The following is a 15,173-nucleotide window of genomic DNA, read 5'->3' as shown; positions in this document are numbered from 1 at the left end:
TTGAAAGGGGAAAAACAATAAATCGTTGTATAAATGTTGTAATGTTTAAATAATTTTCCATTAAAAACGTGTGAAGGTCATGTGACCATCAGGGAGAACGCAGCATCTCATTTCTCAAAAGGACGCGTTCTCTGTTCTCGTGGTCTCCCGTGTTCGTTCTTCCAAGGACACCTGGCAAGACCGGTCTTCACAAGAACGCAAGTCCGTTCTCTGCGTTCTTGGAATTGAGAAACAGCCAGTCTGTTCTTCAATTCAGAAACATAATCAATCTGTGGCTGGCAACACCTAAACCTAGTTGCATTCAGTGGACACATACACCATAAAATAATCTTTCTGCCTAACATTTATGTAGTTTTATCAAATTAACATGCATGTTCTCGCAGAGTTTAAATGGGTTTTCCTGGGTGCTCCGGTTTCCCCCACAGTCCAAAGACATGCACTATAAGGGAATTAAATCTAAGATAAAAAACTAAATTGGCCGTAGTGTATGAGTGTGTGTGAATGAGAGCGTGTATTGGTGCTTCCCAGTTCTGGAAGGGCATCTGCATCTCAGTAATAGGTGGTTTAATAATGGTTTAATAAATCGGGTATTAAGCTGAAGGATAGTGAGTGAGGGAACTTTGAAAACACCATGACAGCAATGCTTAGTTTGGCAGAGAAGCAATCCTTCCAAACAGTCCATTGTTGAGTCATTGTTCTATCTAGAGCTAAAACATTTAAAATGCCAACTTGAAGAGTTGAATAATTCAAATGAACCATTGACATCTGCTGTCTTCATTAGTTTCAAAACACAGATTTCTTTACAACTTGTACTAAAAAATGTAAAAAAAAAAAAAACAACAACACATACCTTAGGACTTTTTCAAGCGTATAACCTTGAAAACGGTTATCGTCCCATGCCTAATATGTATCCAAGAACATGTTTTATTGTTAAATATAGACCATGTCCTTGATCCAGCAAATTGATTCTTTTTCTTTCCTAATTTCAAAGTAGAGTGTATTGTGTGATACAGATTGTACAATTGTAGTTTATGTTAAGCCACATTATTATTTACCCTTTTATTTGTTGGTATGTTTTTTTATTTCTTTGCATGCGCTTAAGTTGATACTTTCTATACTTTAAAATATAAGTGTTTTTTTTTTAACTGTAATTTGCCCTAAAATTCATAAATAAAACTATTTAAAAAAATGTAAGTGGTTGCAAACAATATGGGCTGAATAAAGGGCGTACTCTCACTAGGCATGGTTGCCTTGAACTGTGGAGAAGCGGGCTTGTCCCCCTCCCCTCTTCCCCTCAGCCTGCACTCACTGCATTTATTACCTACCGAGCCGGAGCATGCTTACACCATCGTGTCATGACTGTTCAGTTTAACAGAAGAGAAGCGCCCTTGCTCAACACAATGGATATTGCTTTAGTTATATTGTTTTGTATAATTTTAGTTGTTTGGGATGCAGTGACACGCAGTTAAATATTTTGCAGAACAGATCCACCACCTTTGATGCTCATAAATGATCATAAAAGTCCTCGTGCTGCAGGTATTAGTAGATTTGGTGAAGGTGAAGCGTTAGATTTGGATCTTTAATAAACTATCACAGTTCAAGTTCATTGAAAAGTAAGAAAGATGAATAAATCCATATGAAACAGTCCCTTAAAAGTGATGTCGTGTCTTCAGTTTCGGGCTCAGGCACGATTCGCACTTGCACTACAAGCCTACCGCGCCAAAGCCCAATCGAGCCGCACTCTGGCATACCTCTTCTAGCCAACCGATTCGGAGCACTTGTCAAAAGAACAGGGAAATGTGGCCAGGCATGGTTCGGGTAGCCTAGTGAGTATGCCCTTAAACATTCAAAATTAAAATTACGAAATTGGATTATTTTTAAATTCAGCCCATATAAAGTGTTTGCAACCACTTACCTTAAAAAAAAAAAGTAAATCCAATGAGTAATTTACTTCAGTGTAGTAATATTATTGGATAGTATGCACATTTTCTGTCTTTAAGTAGGTCTATCATATAAAAGACTTGCATTGTTTACAAACAAGTGGTTCTAATTGGATTTATATTGTAAACCTTTAAAAGAAAAGGATTTTAACATTGTACAATACATACGTACATTTACATTTTTTTAGTTTTTAGTTACTTTACTCTCCAAAATCATTCAAAATCATACAAAATTCTGTGAAGAAATGGCTCTAAAAATGTCTTATTTTTAATAATGTCTTATCACATCGGCATTCGTTGAGGTCTGCATGATCAGTTAATCAAACAGCCTTAACTCATATGAAAGCAGTTCTTAGTTTTTCACACATTGCTTTTTTGGTTTTGGTTTATTTTTTGCTAAATAAATAATGAAGTAACATGTCATCTGGGGTTGTTAAACTTCAAATTTTACAAGCTGCGAAGAATGGGGGTGGATGCACCAGCAGTGTGCAAGTTAAAGTATAGCTTAGTTATGATACAAAGGTATATGAGGTTACAACTGCGCCTCTCCCCATTTTTTCCATTTTGTGAAAGACAAGTTTAATTTTCATTCAAAGAGGGTTTTGTTTATATTAAACAATTAAAATAAGAACTTATTGAAGTTTTCTTCTTGTTCCTTTACGCTTTCATGTGTATTTTAAGTTTAACGTTTTGATTTGGATCACTTTTCAGGGTATTTTCCTGTTTAACAATTTGAAGGTTTCCCAGTACTGGGTTGTGCCTGGAAGGGCAAATGCTGCGTAATACATATATGCTGGTATAGTTGGTGGTTCATTCCCCTGTGGCAACCCCTGATAAGTAAGGGACTACACTGAAGAAAAATTAATGAATGAACAATTTGAAGGCTGATACTGATTAAATATTGAGCCATTCAATGCGACTATGCGTTACCTTACGGAGAGCTTACGACCTATACTCTAAAAATATCTGCAAGTAGTTATCCATAATTTTTTCCCCCATTTATTTATGTTTTTAAATGGCATTATGCGACCATGATCTTTTCATCTTTTGATGTTGAAGATTTAGTAAAAAGTGACGTACTGACATTTTTAATAGTTTGACATTTAGTTTGATTGTGTTGTAAGTTATGATACAAAATAAACTGCCAGTACGTTTTCTGTCATTTGTTGTTGAACTTAATTCTTTATATGTTATTTCTTATAATATTGTTTCAAGTGACTAAAATATTAATATATGTCTCTCGTTAAACTGAAATGTAAAATATCAACACAATCTCTACGCAATTCGTAACTTTTTTATTTAGTGGCTAATTCGTACGATCTAATTAGTACAGTTTAGTACGATTTGCTCATCCCCCAATGACAGTTGGGTTTAGGGGTGGGGTTAGGTGCCACGCCTCCTTTTTAAAATCGTACAATTTCACACGACTGAACTCGTATGAATCATGGTTATAATAATTTTTGATTTTTTCATTAGTTTTAGTTTCTATTTCGTTTTGACTTTTTGTTTTCAAATTTAGTTAGTTTTAATTAGTTTTAAAGGGCAGATTTACTAGTTTTTATTAGTTTCTATATTTTGAAAGACTTGCGTTTAGTTTTTATTAATTTCAGTATTAGTTTTAGTTTTTCTTTTTCTAAATGAGGATATTTGTTGGGTGCAAGAATCAAAATCAACAGGATAAATATTGTATTATAATAAAATCAGTCATACATTTTTTGAAACATGTATTCAGAGAACACATGAACACCATCATCTACCATCTATCATTTTTTCGTTCGATTATGTTTACTATAATAACCTTGGTATAAATTCGTACGAATTAGCCACTAAACTGACAAAACAAAAAATACTTACGTTTTCTTGTGAGATCAGGCTGAAAATATTACATTGAAAATGTCGTCAACAGAGCGAAGATCCCATAAGGCAGTTTATATCATAATTAAACAAGGAAAACCTGTCAATCACGCTATACAGAACCTGTTAATTAATGGATTATTTTACATTTCTGCCTTAAAAACGTGTGGTGTAGTTACTAATCCTCTACTGTGGAATTTACGTTTCATTTTAAACAAGAGTTTACAGACAGCTGTGCAACCCTACCCAGATTATTTTTAAAAATTTGTCCTGATACATGAAACCACAGAGTTCAAAGAGGTTGTCTTTTTTTTTTATCATGTGACTCCATTAAAATATCAAAAGGTGTTCAATGTCTCTCAGGTCATACAATGTCTGGAAGATAAACTCGATCAACTGGTTTGTAATTATATTGGAAGATTTCAGTAAACTGAATGTATAGTCAACAAATGTACAGATGCTTAGAGAAACTGTTTGATGTCACGAGTTTTTAAAATAGTGCTTAACAGATTTACCATGGTCTCATCAATAGGGTATGTGGTTTTATCTGGGAAAATACACGTGGACAGGCAAGAGACGACCTTCACCACTCCAAATTCATTAGCCGTCTGAAGCACGTTGTCATTTATAAACACATTATTTCTCTGAAAAGAACAACGACAACAAACAGAAAAAGTATTCATAAGTTATATTTCCACCCTTTTATATTCATTTATTTATAGTGGGGGAAATAAGGATTGAACACATCATGCTTTTTTCCTGGGAATAATATTCCTAAAGTAGCTGTTGACATGGAATTGAACCAGATTTTGGTAAAAGCCCAAACAATACAAACATAAAAATAAAATAAAACAAAACAAAAAAATCTGAAAATTTGTGTAACTGTATTGGAATTTCAAGGAGAAAGTACTGAACTACAGAAAATGTATTTAAAGGTGCGGTATGTAAGTTTGTCACCCAGTGGTTGAACTAGGTATTGCGTTCCTGGTTAAAAAAAAAACTGCAAGCGCAGGTTGCCAGATTGACGACCAACAGGAGCGAGCCTGACTATTGAGCACAAAGGCCAATTTAAATCGTGTTCTATATAAAAGCAACGGCATGCGATAGAAGGAATATTTTCCATATAAGAAGAGGTTTTGTCCTAACCAACACCTCGGATTGATATTTTAGAAACGCTTTCTGCTTCTTGCAGCTGAACAACAAAAAAAGCTAACAATGATCACCTCAGGTTCACCTCATGTGTTTATTCAGTGATAAATGCTAACAATGTGAGTTTGAATGCCATTTTATATGACATTTATTGCCATACTACTGAAAGCAGCAGCATATAGTTCACCTCAGATCCTGAAAATAAATCTGGTGCAAACAGTCAAATTGCTTATCACTGCAAATCTCCTCACGTAACGTGTTGTTAGGACACACAGGGTTACAATGTAACCTGCTCACCTATAGTCAGGGGCGCCGCTGGGGGGGGGGGGGGGGGTGGGGAAGTTAGGAAGATTCAAAGGGCCCATACATTTAGGGGGGCCCCAGAGACATTATCAAGGGCCCGCGCCAATTCCCCCCCACCCGTCTTCACTTACAGCCGCGATACCAATACCCCCCCCCCACCCCCTGTTCTTCAATTTCAGCCACGATACTAATACCCCCAAACAACCCCCCCCCCTCTTTTCGTTTTGATCCGTGATACCAACTAACCCCCCCACCCCTTTCTTCATGTCAGCTTATCATAGGGCCCATGGTGGCCAGCGGCGCCACTGCCTATAGTTTCGTATTTCAGTCACGGACGCATGCTTTCAGAGCCATTCTGACTGAATGAATGAATTACGCTGCTTTCCACCAAGGCTACCCGGGCCGCTGAAATATAATTAGCTAAACTGGCATTGGGCGGTTAAAGTGACCAAAACAAAGACAGCGTTCCGGCACGTGACTATTTTCAAAGCAGAATATCTGACTTCAGTATTGTTTTTCAGATAAACAAGAATGTTCATAGCATGTTTCTTAAAGATCTGCAAACATATTATGGTATTTTTATGCTTTAGAAGAGTCAAAAACGTACATACAACACCTTTAATACTTTATATAAACTGCTTTTTTGGTGGTTGGTGGTAGCAGCTTAAAGACGCCTCTCATAAGGAGAATGAAGCTATGTGACTTTAACAGTGTGTAAAAATCTTGATGGTTCTGTGGGTCTCGTCCATCAAATCTGATCTTTATTTTGTATTTTCTATTGCATTCAAGTTGGGTAAATGGCTGGGCCATTCTACAGCTTGATTTTCTTTCTCTGAAAGCGTTTCAGAGTGTCCTTGGCTGTGTTTTGGATCGTTGTCTTGCTGAAATGTCCACCCTGGTTTCATCTTCATCCTCCGGCTAATGTAGATGTTGGACTGAAGGAGCTAATATTCGTTTACAATGAGGAAGGGCAGAGGGTTGCTGAAGAACTACTGAGAGATTTCAGCTGCTGTCTGGGCTTTCACTGCCTTTATAAACATCCCTTTCTCCATGTGTTCAATACTCTTTCCCTGTGTCATTTCCTTTTATTACACATATAACTTCATTTGTAAACTAATTAGTTTTGTTTTTTTGCATATATAGATTTCATTGGTCATTGTTAATGACAATGTCTGGTGAAAATTTCAAAGTCAGCGGCATCTTTACAAATATGTTTTCTGAGAAAAATTGTGACATGTTAAGTACTTATTTCCCCCCATATTTCAAGTGGTAATAATTACCCAGAAGTCCAGGTTCTGTCTCATGTTCCTGAAGAGTCCACCCACCATGGCAGCCAAATGAATGACATGTGTCGGACGATATTTCTGAAAGATTGCCCTCGTCTCTTCAGCGCTCCTAAAGCAATGAATGTTAATATACAGTAGTTATCATGCATGACAACCATGATAAGATCTGTTTGTATTCCTGAGGACCAAATTCAGGGAAGTGTTTCCAAACTGTGGATTGATGACATGGTTTACCTACATGATTATGACAATACCAGTTTTTTTACAGCCATGATAAAATCTGATTGTATTCCTGGGAAACACAATTCAGGAAAGCGTTTCCAAACTTTGCATTGATGACGTGGTTTACTTCTCATAAAAAGACTGTGTTTATAATGTACATTATAGTTTAGGTGCACACCTCTTTATTAAATTAACGATATAGGTGTGGCTAACTTGACTGGGATTCAGCTTTACTGAGAAAAAAAAAACATTGAGAAAGATAAACAGACAAAATAAATACAGTAGGGAAGATGATGTTGTGTGTCGATGAAGGTTTTGGATAGCTATTATGTAAAATTATAATTTGTATATCCCCCAAAGCAAGGCTAAATTTGAGCTGTCAGTGAAAGTCTAACTGTAGTCCAAAGATAGACTTGTGATCAAATAGACATGGGGTGAATACACGTGTAAAGTCTCATTTGTTTATTGGAGAACTAGTCTGTGTTCTGACTATCACATTTTCTCTCACAGCCCAAGTTTTAACCAAGATGGCGTCTTTTTTTAGCTGTCTAGTTGACGTCTATTAAATAAAGAAAAAATGCTTGGTATGTTAAACAATAAAAAACAAACGAACAAACAAAAAAAACCCCTAAAGAATGTGCTGTCATGTGAGAAGTTTCATCCTGACTCATCCTGAGATTCTTCCTTCTGTTGAACGCATAACATGTTTTGAAGAATGTTTGTAATCAAACAGTAGATGTTCTCTCATACAGTAAAATATGAGTCAGTTTCTCGTAAAGTCAATAGCTATAAATCATATAAGTGTGTGTGGTTACTAACATTCTCCAAAAAGAAGAAAGGAAGTTGAACGTGGATGTTGGATAATTTCCAACTCCAAAAACAAGCAAACAAAAAAAATGCAGTAGCGTTCGAGTACAATTGCAAGATACACTAAAAGCACACAAACTTGAGTTTGTGTTTTTATTTTTGGTACTTAAAGAGACGGTTTAGCCCAAACTGAAATTTCTGTCATTTATTCATTCATCACTTCTACCTATTTGAGTTTCTTTCTTCCGTTGAACACAAAAGAAGATATTTTGAAGAATGCTGGCACTCGTTGACTTCCATAGCAATTTTTTTTCCTACATTGAACGTATTCAAAATATATTTTTTTGGTTCAACAGAAGAAAGAAACATACAGTGCCCTATCATACACCCGGTGCAATAAGGCGCAAGACATGTTTGCCCCGATGTGTTGCTATTTTTAGACCAGCACAACCTTAATTTTCCCGTTTTCTGCCACATTGTTTAAATAGCAAATCTATTTGCGCCACTTTATAGACTCATGGGTGTTCTGGTCTAGAAAAGAGGTGTGTTAAGGCGCATTGTTGGCATGTTGCTATTTTAAGGAACTAAAATAGACTGTGCAATAGACCAGCTGAAAGCAGGTCTAAAGTCCAGCGCAGAGCATGTTAGTTATGCGCTTCGCTTACACATTGCTTAAAACACGCAGGATGTACAGCAATATGCAAATATCTTTTCAAATGAAAAAGAATTAATGGGATTAAAATATTACAAAAAATATTACTTTCTACCTAAATGTAAAAACCACTGCCTTATTATCAGTATTATTTATTATATGCATATTTATATTTGTTTTATTAAAAAAAGCTTAGATTTGCCCACCTGTCAGGTTTTTGACCACTTCGTTATCATTGTTGATTTATTCGTTTTCTGAAAATTTGAACTGAATTTAGAAATAGTTTTGAAACAAATCTTTGTGCTTAACAGACGAAATTATGTAGGCGAATGGATGTTTTCAGTGGAGTGAGTTTCCACCATTTCCTTATCCACGAGAAAGAGAAAGTGAAAGTGAAAGTAAAGGCTGAATGGAGGAGGCTCGTTCTTTATCCTCGCGCTGCAGATGTTCTGTTTAACTGTTTTCTCGCTAGTAAAGTGTTCAGTTTTTCCACTTACAAAGTCCGCCATGGAAATAGCAAATGTGCCATGGTGCGATGCAACTGACTCTTAAAGGGAATGGGAGATGAGACTCTGATTGGTTTATTCTCAAAACACACCCGTAACTCATTAAGAGAATACGCACAACCCTGTTAGACCATGCGCCACGACACAGAGCATATTTATCTGTCCTTAAAGTAGCAAAAGTGGATTCAGACACGCCCTTAATGCTTTTGTGCCCTGCACTTTAGACTTTGCACCTAGATCATTAAAACAGAGCCCATAAACATTAAAACAACATGCATATAAATAAATGAATATGTCATTTTCATATTTGGGTGAACTATGCCATTAATTAACCTTCTGTGACCCAATGCACAGAACTATGTTTTATTTTTTTCATAAATAAAATGTTTTTTTGTATTTCCTTCTGGGAAGAAACCCTGTTGTTAATGCTCAATTACACCAAGGACAATAAACAATCACTCTAGTATTGTGAGAGTTACTGGAAATGGATTGAAATGAAATTGGTCTGGACGCTAATGCAGTTACTTGGTAAAAATAGTCCATTATTTAACTTTCATGCACAAATAACAAAAAAAGACAAAGAAAGTAGAAGAAAACTTGTTGGTTTGGAAGAAGGGGGGGGGGGGGGGGGGGGTACTGTTGCAAAATACAGCCGAAGCAATCAAACTTCTAGAATTTTTTTTTTTGTGTTACTTAAATGGGCGGTTCAGCCGAAACTGAAATTTCTGTCCACATTTATTCATCCCTCACTTGTACCTATTAGAGTTTCTTTTTTCTGTTGAACACAAAAGAAGATATTTTGAAGAATGCTGGCACCCGTTGACTTTCATAGCAATTTTTTCCTACATTGGAAGTCAAAATAGTTTCTTTTGGGTTCAACAGAAGAAAGAAACATTAAAACCACATGAGTATAAATAAATGATAATGCCATTTTTGGGTGAACTATGCCATTAATTAACCTTCTGTGACCCAATGCACACAGCTATGTTTTATTTTTTTTACTTAAAATGTTTTTTTGTATTTCCTTCTGGGAAGAAACCCTGTTGTTAATGCTCAATTACACCAAGGACAATAAACAATCACTCTAGTATTGTGAGAGTTACTGGAAATGGATTGAAATGAAATTGGTCTGGACGCTAATGCAGTTACTGTACTTGGTAAAAATAGTCCATTATTTAACTTTCATGCACAAATAACAAAACAAAGACAGAAAGAAAGTAGAAGAAAACTTGTTGGTTTGGAACAAGGGGGGGGTACTGTTGCAAAATACAGCCGAAGCAATCAAACTTCTAGAATTTTTTTTTTGTGTTACTTAAATGGGCGGTTCAGCCGAAACTGAAATTTCTGCCCACATTTATTCATCCCTCACTTGTACCTATTAGAGTTTCTTTTTTCTGTTGAACACAAAAGAAGATATTTTGAAGAATGCTGGCACCCGTTGACTTTCATAGCAATTTTTTCCTACATTGGAAGTCAAGTATCTTCTTTTGGGTTCAACAGAAGAAAGAAACATTAAAACCACATGAGTATAAATAAATGATAATGTCATTTTTGGGTGAACTATGCCATTAATTAACCTTCTGTGACCCAATGCACACAACTATGTTTTATTTTTTTTACTTAAATAAAATGTTTTTTTGTATTTCCTTCTGGGAAGAAACCCTGTTGTTAATGCTCAATTACACCAAGGACAATAAACAATGGCTCTAGTATTGTGAGAGTTACTGGAAATGGATTGAAATTGGTCTGGACGCTAATGCAGTTACTGTACTTTATTTATATATATATATATATATATATATATATATATATATATATATATATATATATATATATATATATATATATATATAATTATTTTTTAGGGGTTTTAAACCTAGATAGAACAGTGAAGAGAATTGACAGGTAATTATGGGGAGCAGAGAGAGGGGAAGGATCGGCTAATGGCCTCGAGCTTGGAATCAAATTCAGGTCGCCGTGAGCACCTTGGTGCTATATGTCAGCGCACTTCACCACTAGGCTATTGGCACTGACCAGATTATACTGTACTTGCTAACAATCGTCCATTATTTCACTTTCATGCACAAAAAAGACAGAAAGAAAGTAGAAGAAAACTGGATATAAAAGTGGATGTTGGGAAATTGATGACAATATGTGTGTCTGTGTGTGGGTACTGTTGCAAGAGACAGCCAAAGCAATTAAATTTCATGATTTAAAATAGTTTTTTTGGTTCTTGAAGGGACGGTTCAGCCAAAACTGAAGCCTTTGTCATCATTTTTCCATCCATCACTTGTTCCTATTTGAGTTTCTTGTCTTGAAAGATATTTTGAAGAATGCTGGCACTCCTTGGATTACACAACAATTTTTTTCCTACATTGGAAGTTTTCAAAATATCTTCTTTTGGGTTCAACAGAAGAAAGAAACGTATATAAAGGTAAAAAAACAAACAAACACATGAGTGTGAATAAATGATATTGTCAATGCGAACTATGCCATGAATTAACCTTCTATGACCCAATGCACACAACTATGTTTTATTTTGTTTTAACATTTTTTTTTGTATTTCCTTCTGATAAGGAACCCTGTTTTTAATGCTTAATTAATTAAATTAAGGAAAATAAACAATCATTCTAGTATTATGAGAAATACTGAATATGGTATTAAATTTCTATTGGTGTGGACATTAATGCAGTTATCATACTTAGTAACAAAGTTTTAACACCAATACACACCTGAAACAAAAGATCCCTATGGAGCTGTACACTCAGGGTGTGATTAATCACTGCATGGCAAAGCAAGCATTTTGGGGTCGTCCCATTTGATCTGAGTATGTGCCTGAGATGCTGCTGTTGCACAGAATGCTGAGATTGGTGACGCTATAGCACCAAAAGCTGTTTTGAAAACCAGCGTAAACGCCAACAAATAAATGGGTTTCAGTAAAAAAATAATCCTGATTGTTCCACATGGCAGTGTATGCGAATTTCATATATGACATACAAGTTTTGTACATATATGTCAAAACCAACACAATCTCACGGCAATTCGTAACTTTTTGATTTAGTGGCTAATTCGTATGAATTCGTACGAGGTAATTGTTACAATTTTGTACGATTTGCTTATCCCCCGATGACGGTTGGGGTTAGGTGCCACGCCTCCTTTTTAAAATCATACAATTTCGTACGACTGAACTTGTACGAATTCATACAAATTAGCCACTAAACTGACAAACGTAAAATACGTATGTTTTCTCGTGAGATCAGGCTGGTTAAAACATATTAGCTTAAGTAATTTTATATATGTGTTCATATATTAACATTTATTTGAACATATACAGTTGAAGTCAGAATTAGTAGCCCCCCTTTGAATTTTGTTTTCTATTTCGAATATTTCCCAAATGATATTTAAAGAAGGAAGGAAATTTTCACAGTATGTCTGATAATATTTTTTCTTCTGGAGAAAGTCTTATTTGTTTTATTTTGGCTAGAATAAAAGCAGATTTTAGTTTTTAAAAAACTTTTAAGGTCAAAATTATTTGCCCATTTGAGCTATGTTTTTTCGATAGTCTACAGAACAAACCATCGTTATACAATAACTTGCCTAATTACCCTAACCTGCCTAAATAAAATAAATCAGTTATTAGAGTAAAGTTATTAAAATTATTATGTTTAGAAATGTGTTGAAATCTTCTCACCTTTAAACAGAAAATGGGGAAAAAATAAACGGGGGGCTAATAATTCTGACTTCAACTGTGTGTAAGAGAGAGAGAGACCTTTGCGCACTCATCTTGGTATGTCTGGGAAAATCAAATAAGCACCTCAGTTCTTAGTAAGTGCATTTTTGCACTTACACTATAATCTGCTATTTTGCTACATAGAACTTCATAGTAAAAGCCAGAAAGTTTTTTGCACAGGACAATCTAAAGGGTTAAGGCTGTCAACTGTTGATCAACAGTAAAAATGACACCGGTAAAACCACCAACACTCAAGAATGCATAATTATATGCTGTCATGGCTTTGCAATAAAAATGTTGTTTTAATGGAAGTCAATGGGGCAAAAACAGCCGTCAACATAATGAAAGGGCAGTCTATTTGAACAGTTCACAAGAGTTAAAGCACCAATCATCTGCAGTTCACTTCATTATGTTGCGCTCGGTGTAAAAGAGCATTCAGTTATATTTACTGAATGCGATATATGTGATGGCTTGACTTTTTAATTACTGTGTTGTGGAATTGGACCTGACACTTGATTTGTGTTTGTTTTTCAGCAGTTCTTACAAGAGATTGGCATCTTTGGATGAGATGAATGTCCATTCTTCGCCTTCTCTTCCCTCCTCTTTTACCACCCGCTCTATCGCTTGCCCCACCAGCCCACTGCCGCCCGTCACCAGCACACGTATTGGCTCGACCGTCCCGTTCATCTGACGGAGAGAGAAGAAAGAGGTTTGATCAACATTACAGGTGTTCATGTGTAATACATAAGAGCAACAAATAATAACTTGACTTCTAGATTTGAAAAAGTGGCAGAAGGTAGATTTCCCATGAATCATCTGTTGAGCTGCATCCCGATCTTCACAAATACTGCAGAAAACCTATTGGAACCAGCATGGACCCAAGATACTGACAGAAATCAGTCAATTTTGGTGAAGGAAAAATCCTGGTTTGGGGTTCTATTCAGTCTTGTGAGAGATCTGCAGAGTGGATGGCAACATTAACATCCTGAGGTATCAAGACATTTGTGCTGCCCATTACATTACAAACTACAGGAGAGGGCAAATTCTTCAGCAGGATAGCGCTCCTTCTTATACTTCAGCCTCCACATCAAAGTTTCTACAAGCAAAGGTCAAGGTGATTGGGCCAGGATTGGCCAGCCCAGTCACCAGACATGAACATTATTGAGCATGTCTGGACTAAGATGAAGGAGGAGGCATTGAAGATGAATCCAAAGAATCTTGATAAACTCTGGGAGTCCTGCAAGAACGCTTTCTTTGCCATTCCAGATGACTTTATTAATGAGTGATTTGAGTCATTGCAGAGATGTATGGATGCAGTCCTCCAAGCTCATGATGGAGTCAGACACAATATTCATTCTGTTTCCACTGCAGCATGACTTTATATTCTATACTGGACATTATTTCTGTTCAGTGACAAGACTTTTGTCTAAGCAAAGTCAGACCTTACTGTCCTAATTAAATCATTAAAAATCAAGGCATGATCATATTTTATTTTGGTAAAATAAGCGTAATCTAGAGGCCTTTGCCTTTCATATAAGCCACTTCTGATACCAAATGATCTAGAATTCAAGCTATTGTTGTTTCCTAAAATTTGGTTAGGCGATAAGACTTTTGTCAGGTAGTGTAGGTAAAAACTATTAATCTGTATCTACAGTAATCTCACGTTTTTCTGAAAATACTTAAAAGTACCTAAATTTCAGACATATGGATTCAATTCCAGGAAAGTACTTGAATATAAACACAGGTCATTGAAAGTGCTTGAATTAAATAAAAAATTTTATTTGTTTATGGTGTTATTTCAACAATTGTACTCAATTGTCAAAAATTGTCTATTTAAACACACTTTGGGATGATGCCAACCATTGAAGACTTTGAGGACAACACATACACTTAATACACAAATACACTTCATTGAACATGTACACATAGCCATCACTTATATAGCATCTTACTGCATGTTAACTGTGTTTACATATAATAACTTTAACGGTTAAAAGCTATTAGTTACTAGCTAATTAAAGTAGTAAGTGATAAAGTTATGGTAACTAATAACCTTAACTTTTCCATATTTGGTTGTAATGTAATAATGTGCACCTTTTGTAAAGCTGCTTTTTATCCAATAATTTTTGAGAAAAGCGCTAAACAAAAAAGCTTGAATTGAACTTTACTAGACTGCACAATATTTCGCAATGTGATCATTCGCAATAGTCACATCGCAGAATAAGCAACGTTAAGTCTGGATTATAATTGATCATTTCACCAGTGTTCATTGGAGCCTGTGACTGTATGAGGGTTTTAAACGCATTCAGACATAAAAAAATTGCCCCATTTGTATTTTTGAATACTGAAAAAATGTTGGCGACGCACTCCCTACAGAATCATCCCAATCAATCTAAAATGATCAATCCTTTCTAAGCAGTTATTCAAATCATCTGGGGAATTTGTATTTATATCGCAATATATATTGCATAATAAATAAATAAATAATATTGTGCAGCCCTACACTTTACCCTCGAGTGCTGTTCACAGGCAGGGGTGTAAAGTAACAAATTGCAGATACTCAAATTACTGTAATTAAGTAGTTTTAAAAAGGTGTACTTTTCCCTTGAGTACATTTTATTGCAGTATTGATACTTTTACTCCACTACTTTCCTTCAACCTGCAGTCACTATTTTTTTCTTGTCTGTGGGATTAGAAAAGCCAGTCCTGTGATTCCTGTCCAAT

General features: G+C 35.6%; 1 protein-coding gene across 2 annotated transcripts in view; it reads right to left on the bottom strand.

Annotated features, from left to right (window-relative positions):
* The window catches only part of gfus.3 (GDP-L-fucose synthase, tandem duplicate 3), a 55,048-nt gene that overhangs the window by 16,343 nt on the left and 23,532 nt on the right, over positions 1–15,173 (bottom strand). For both annotated transcript variants that reach the window (XM_056481362.1, XM_056481363.1), the window contains exons 2-4: positions 12,994–13,136; positions 6,527–6,641; positions 4,310–4,438 (exon numbers count right to left, since the gene is read on the bottom strand). In XM_056481362.1, coding sequence (XP_056337337.1) covers positions 4,310–4,438; positions 6,527–6,641; positions 12,994–13,136 — 387 coding nt within the window. The remainder of the gene's footprint in view (positions 1–4,309; positions 4,439–6,526; positions 6,642–12,993; positions 13,137–15,173) is intronic.

Source organism: Danio aesculapii, chromosome 20 (assembly GCF_903798145.1).
Source record: "Danio aesculapii chromosome 20, fDanAes4.1, whole genome shotgun sequence".
NCBI lineage: Eukaryota > Metazoa > Chordata > Actinopteri > Cypriniformes > Danionidae > Danio > Danio aesculapii.
This window is presented reverse-complemented; position numbering and strand designations above follow the sequence as displayed.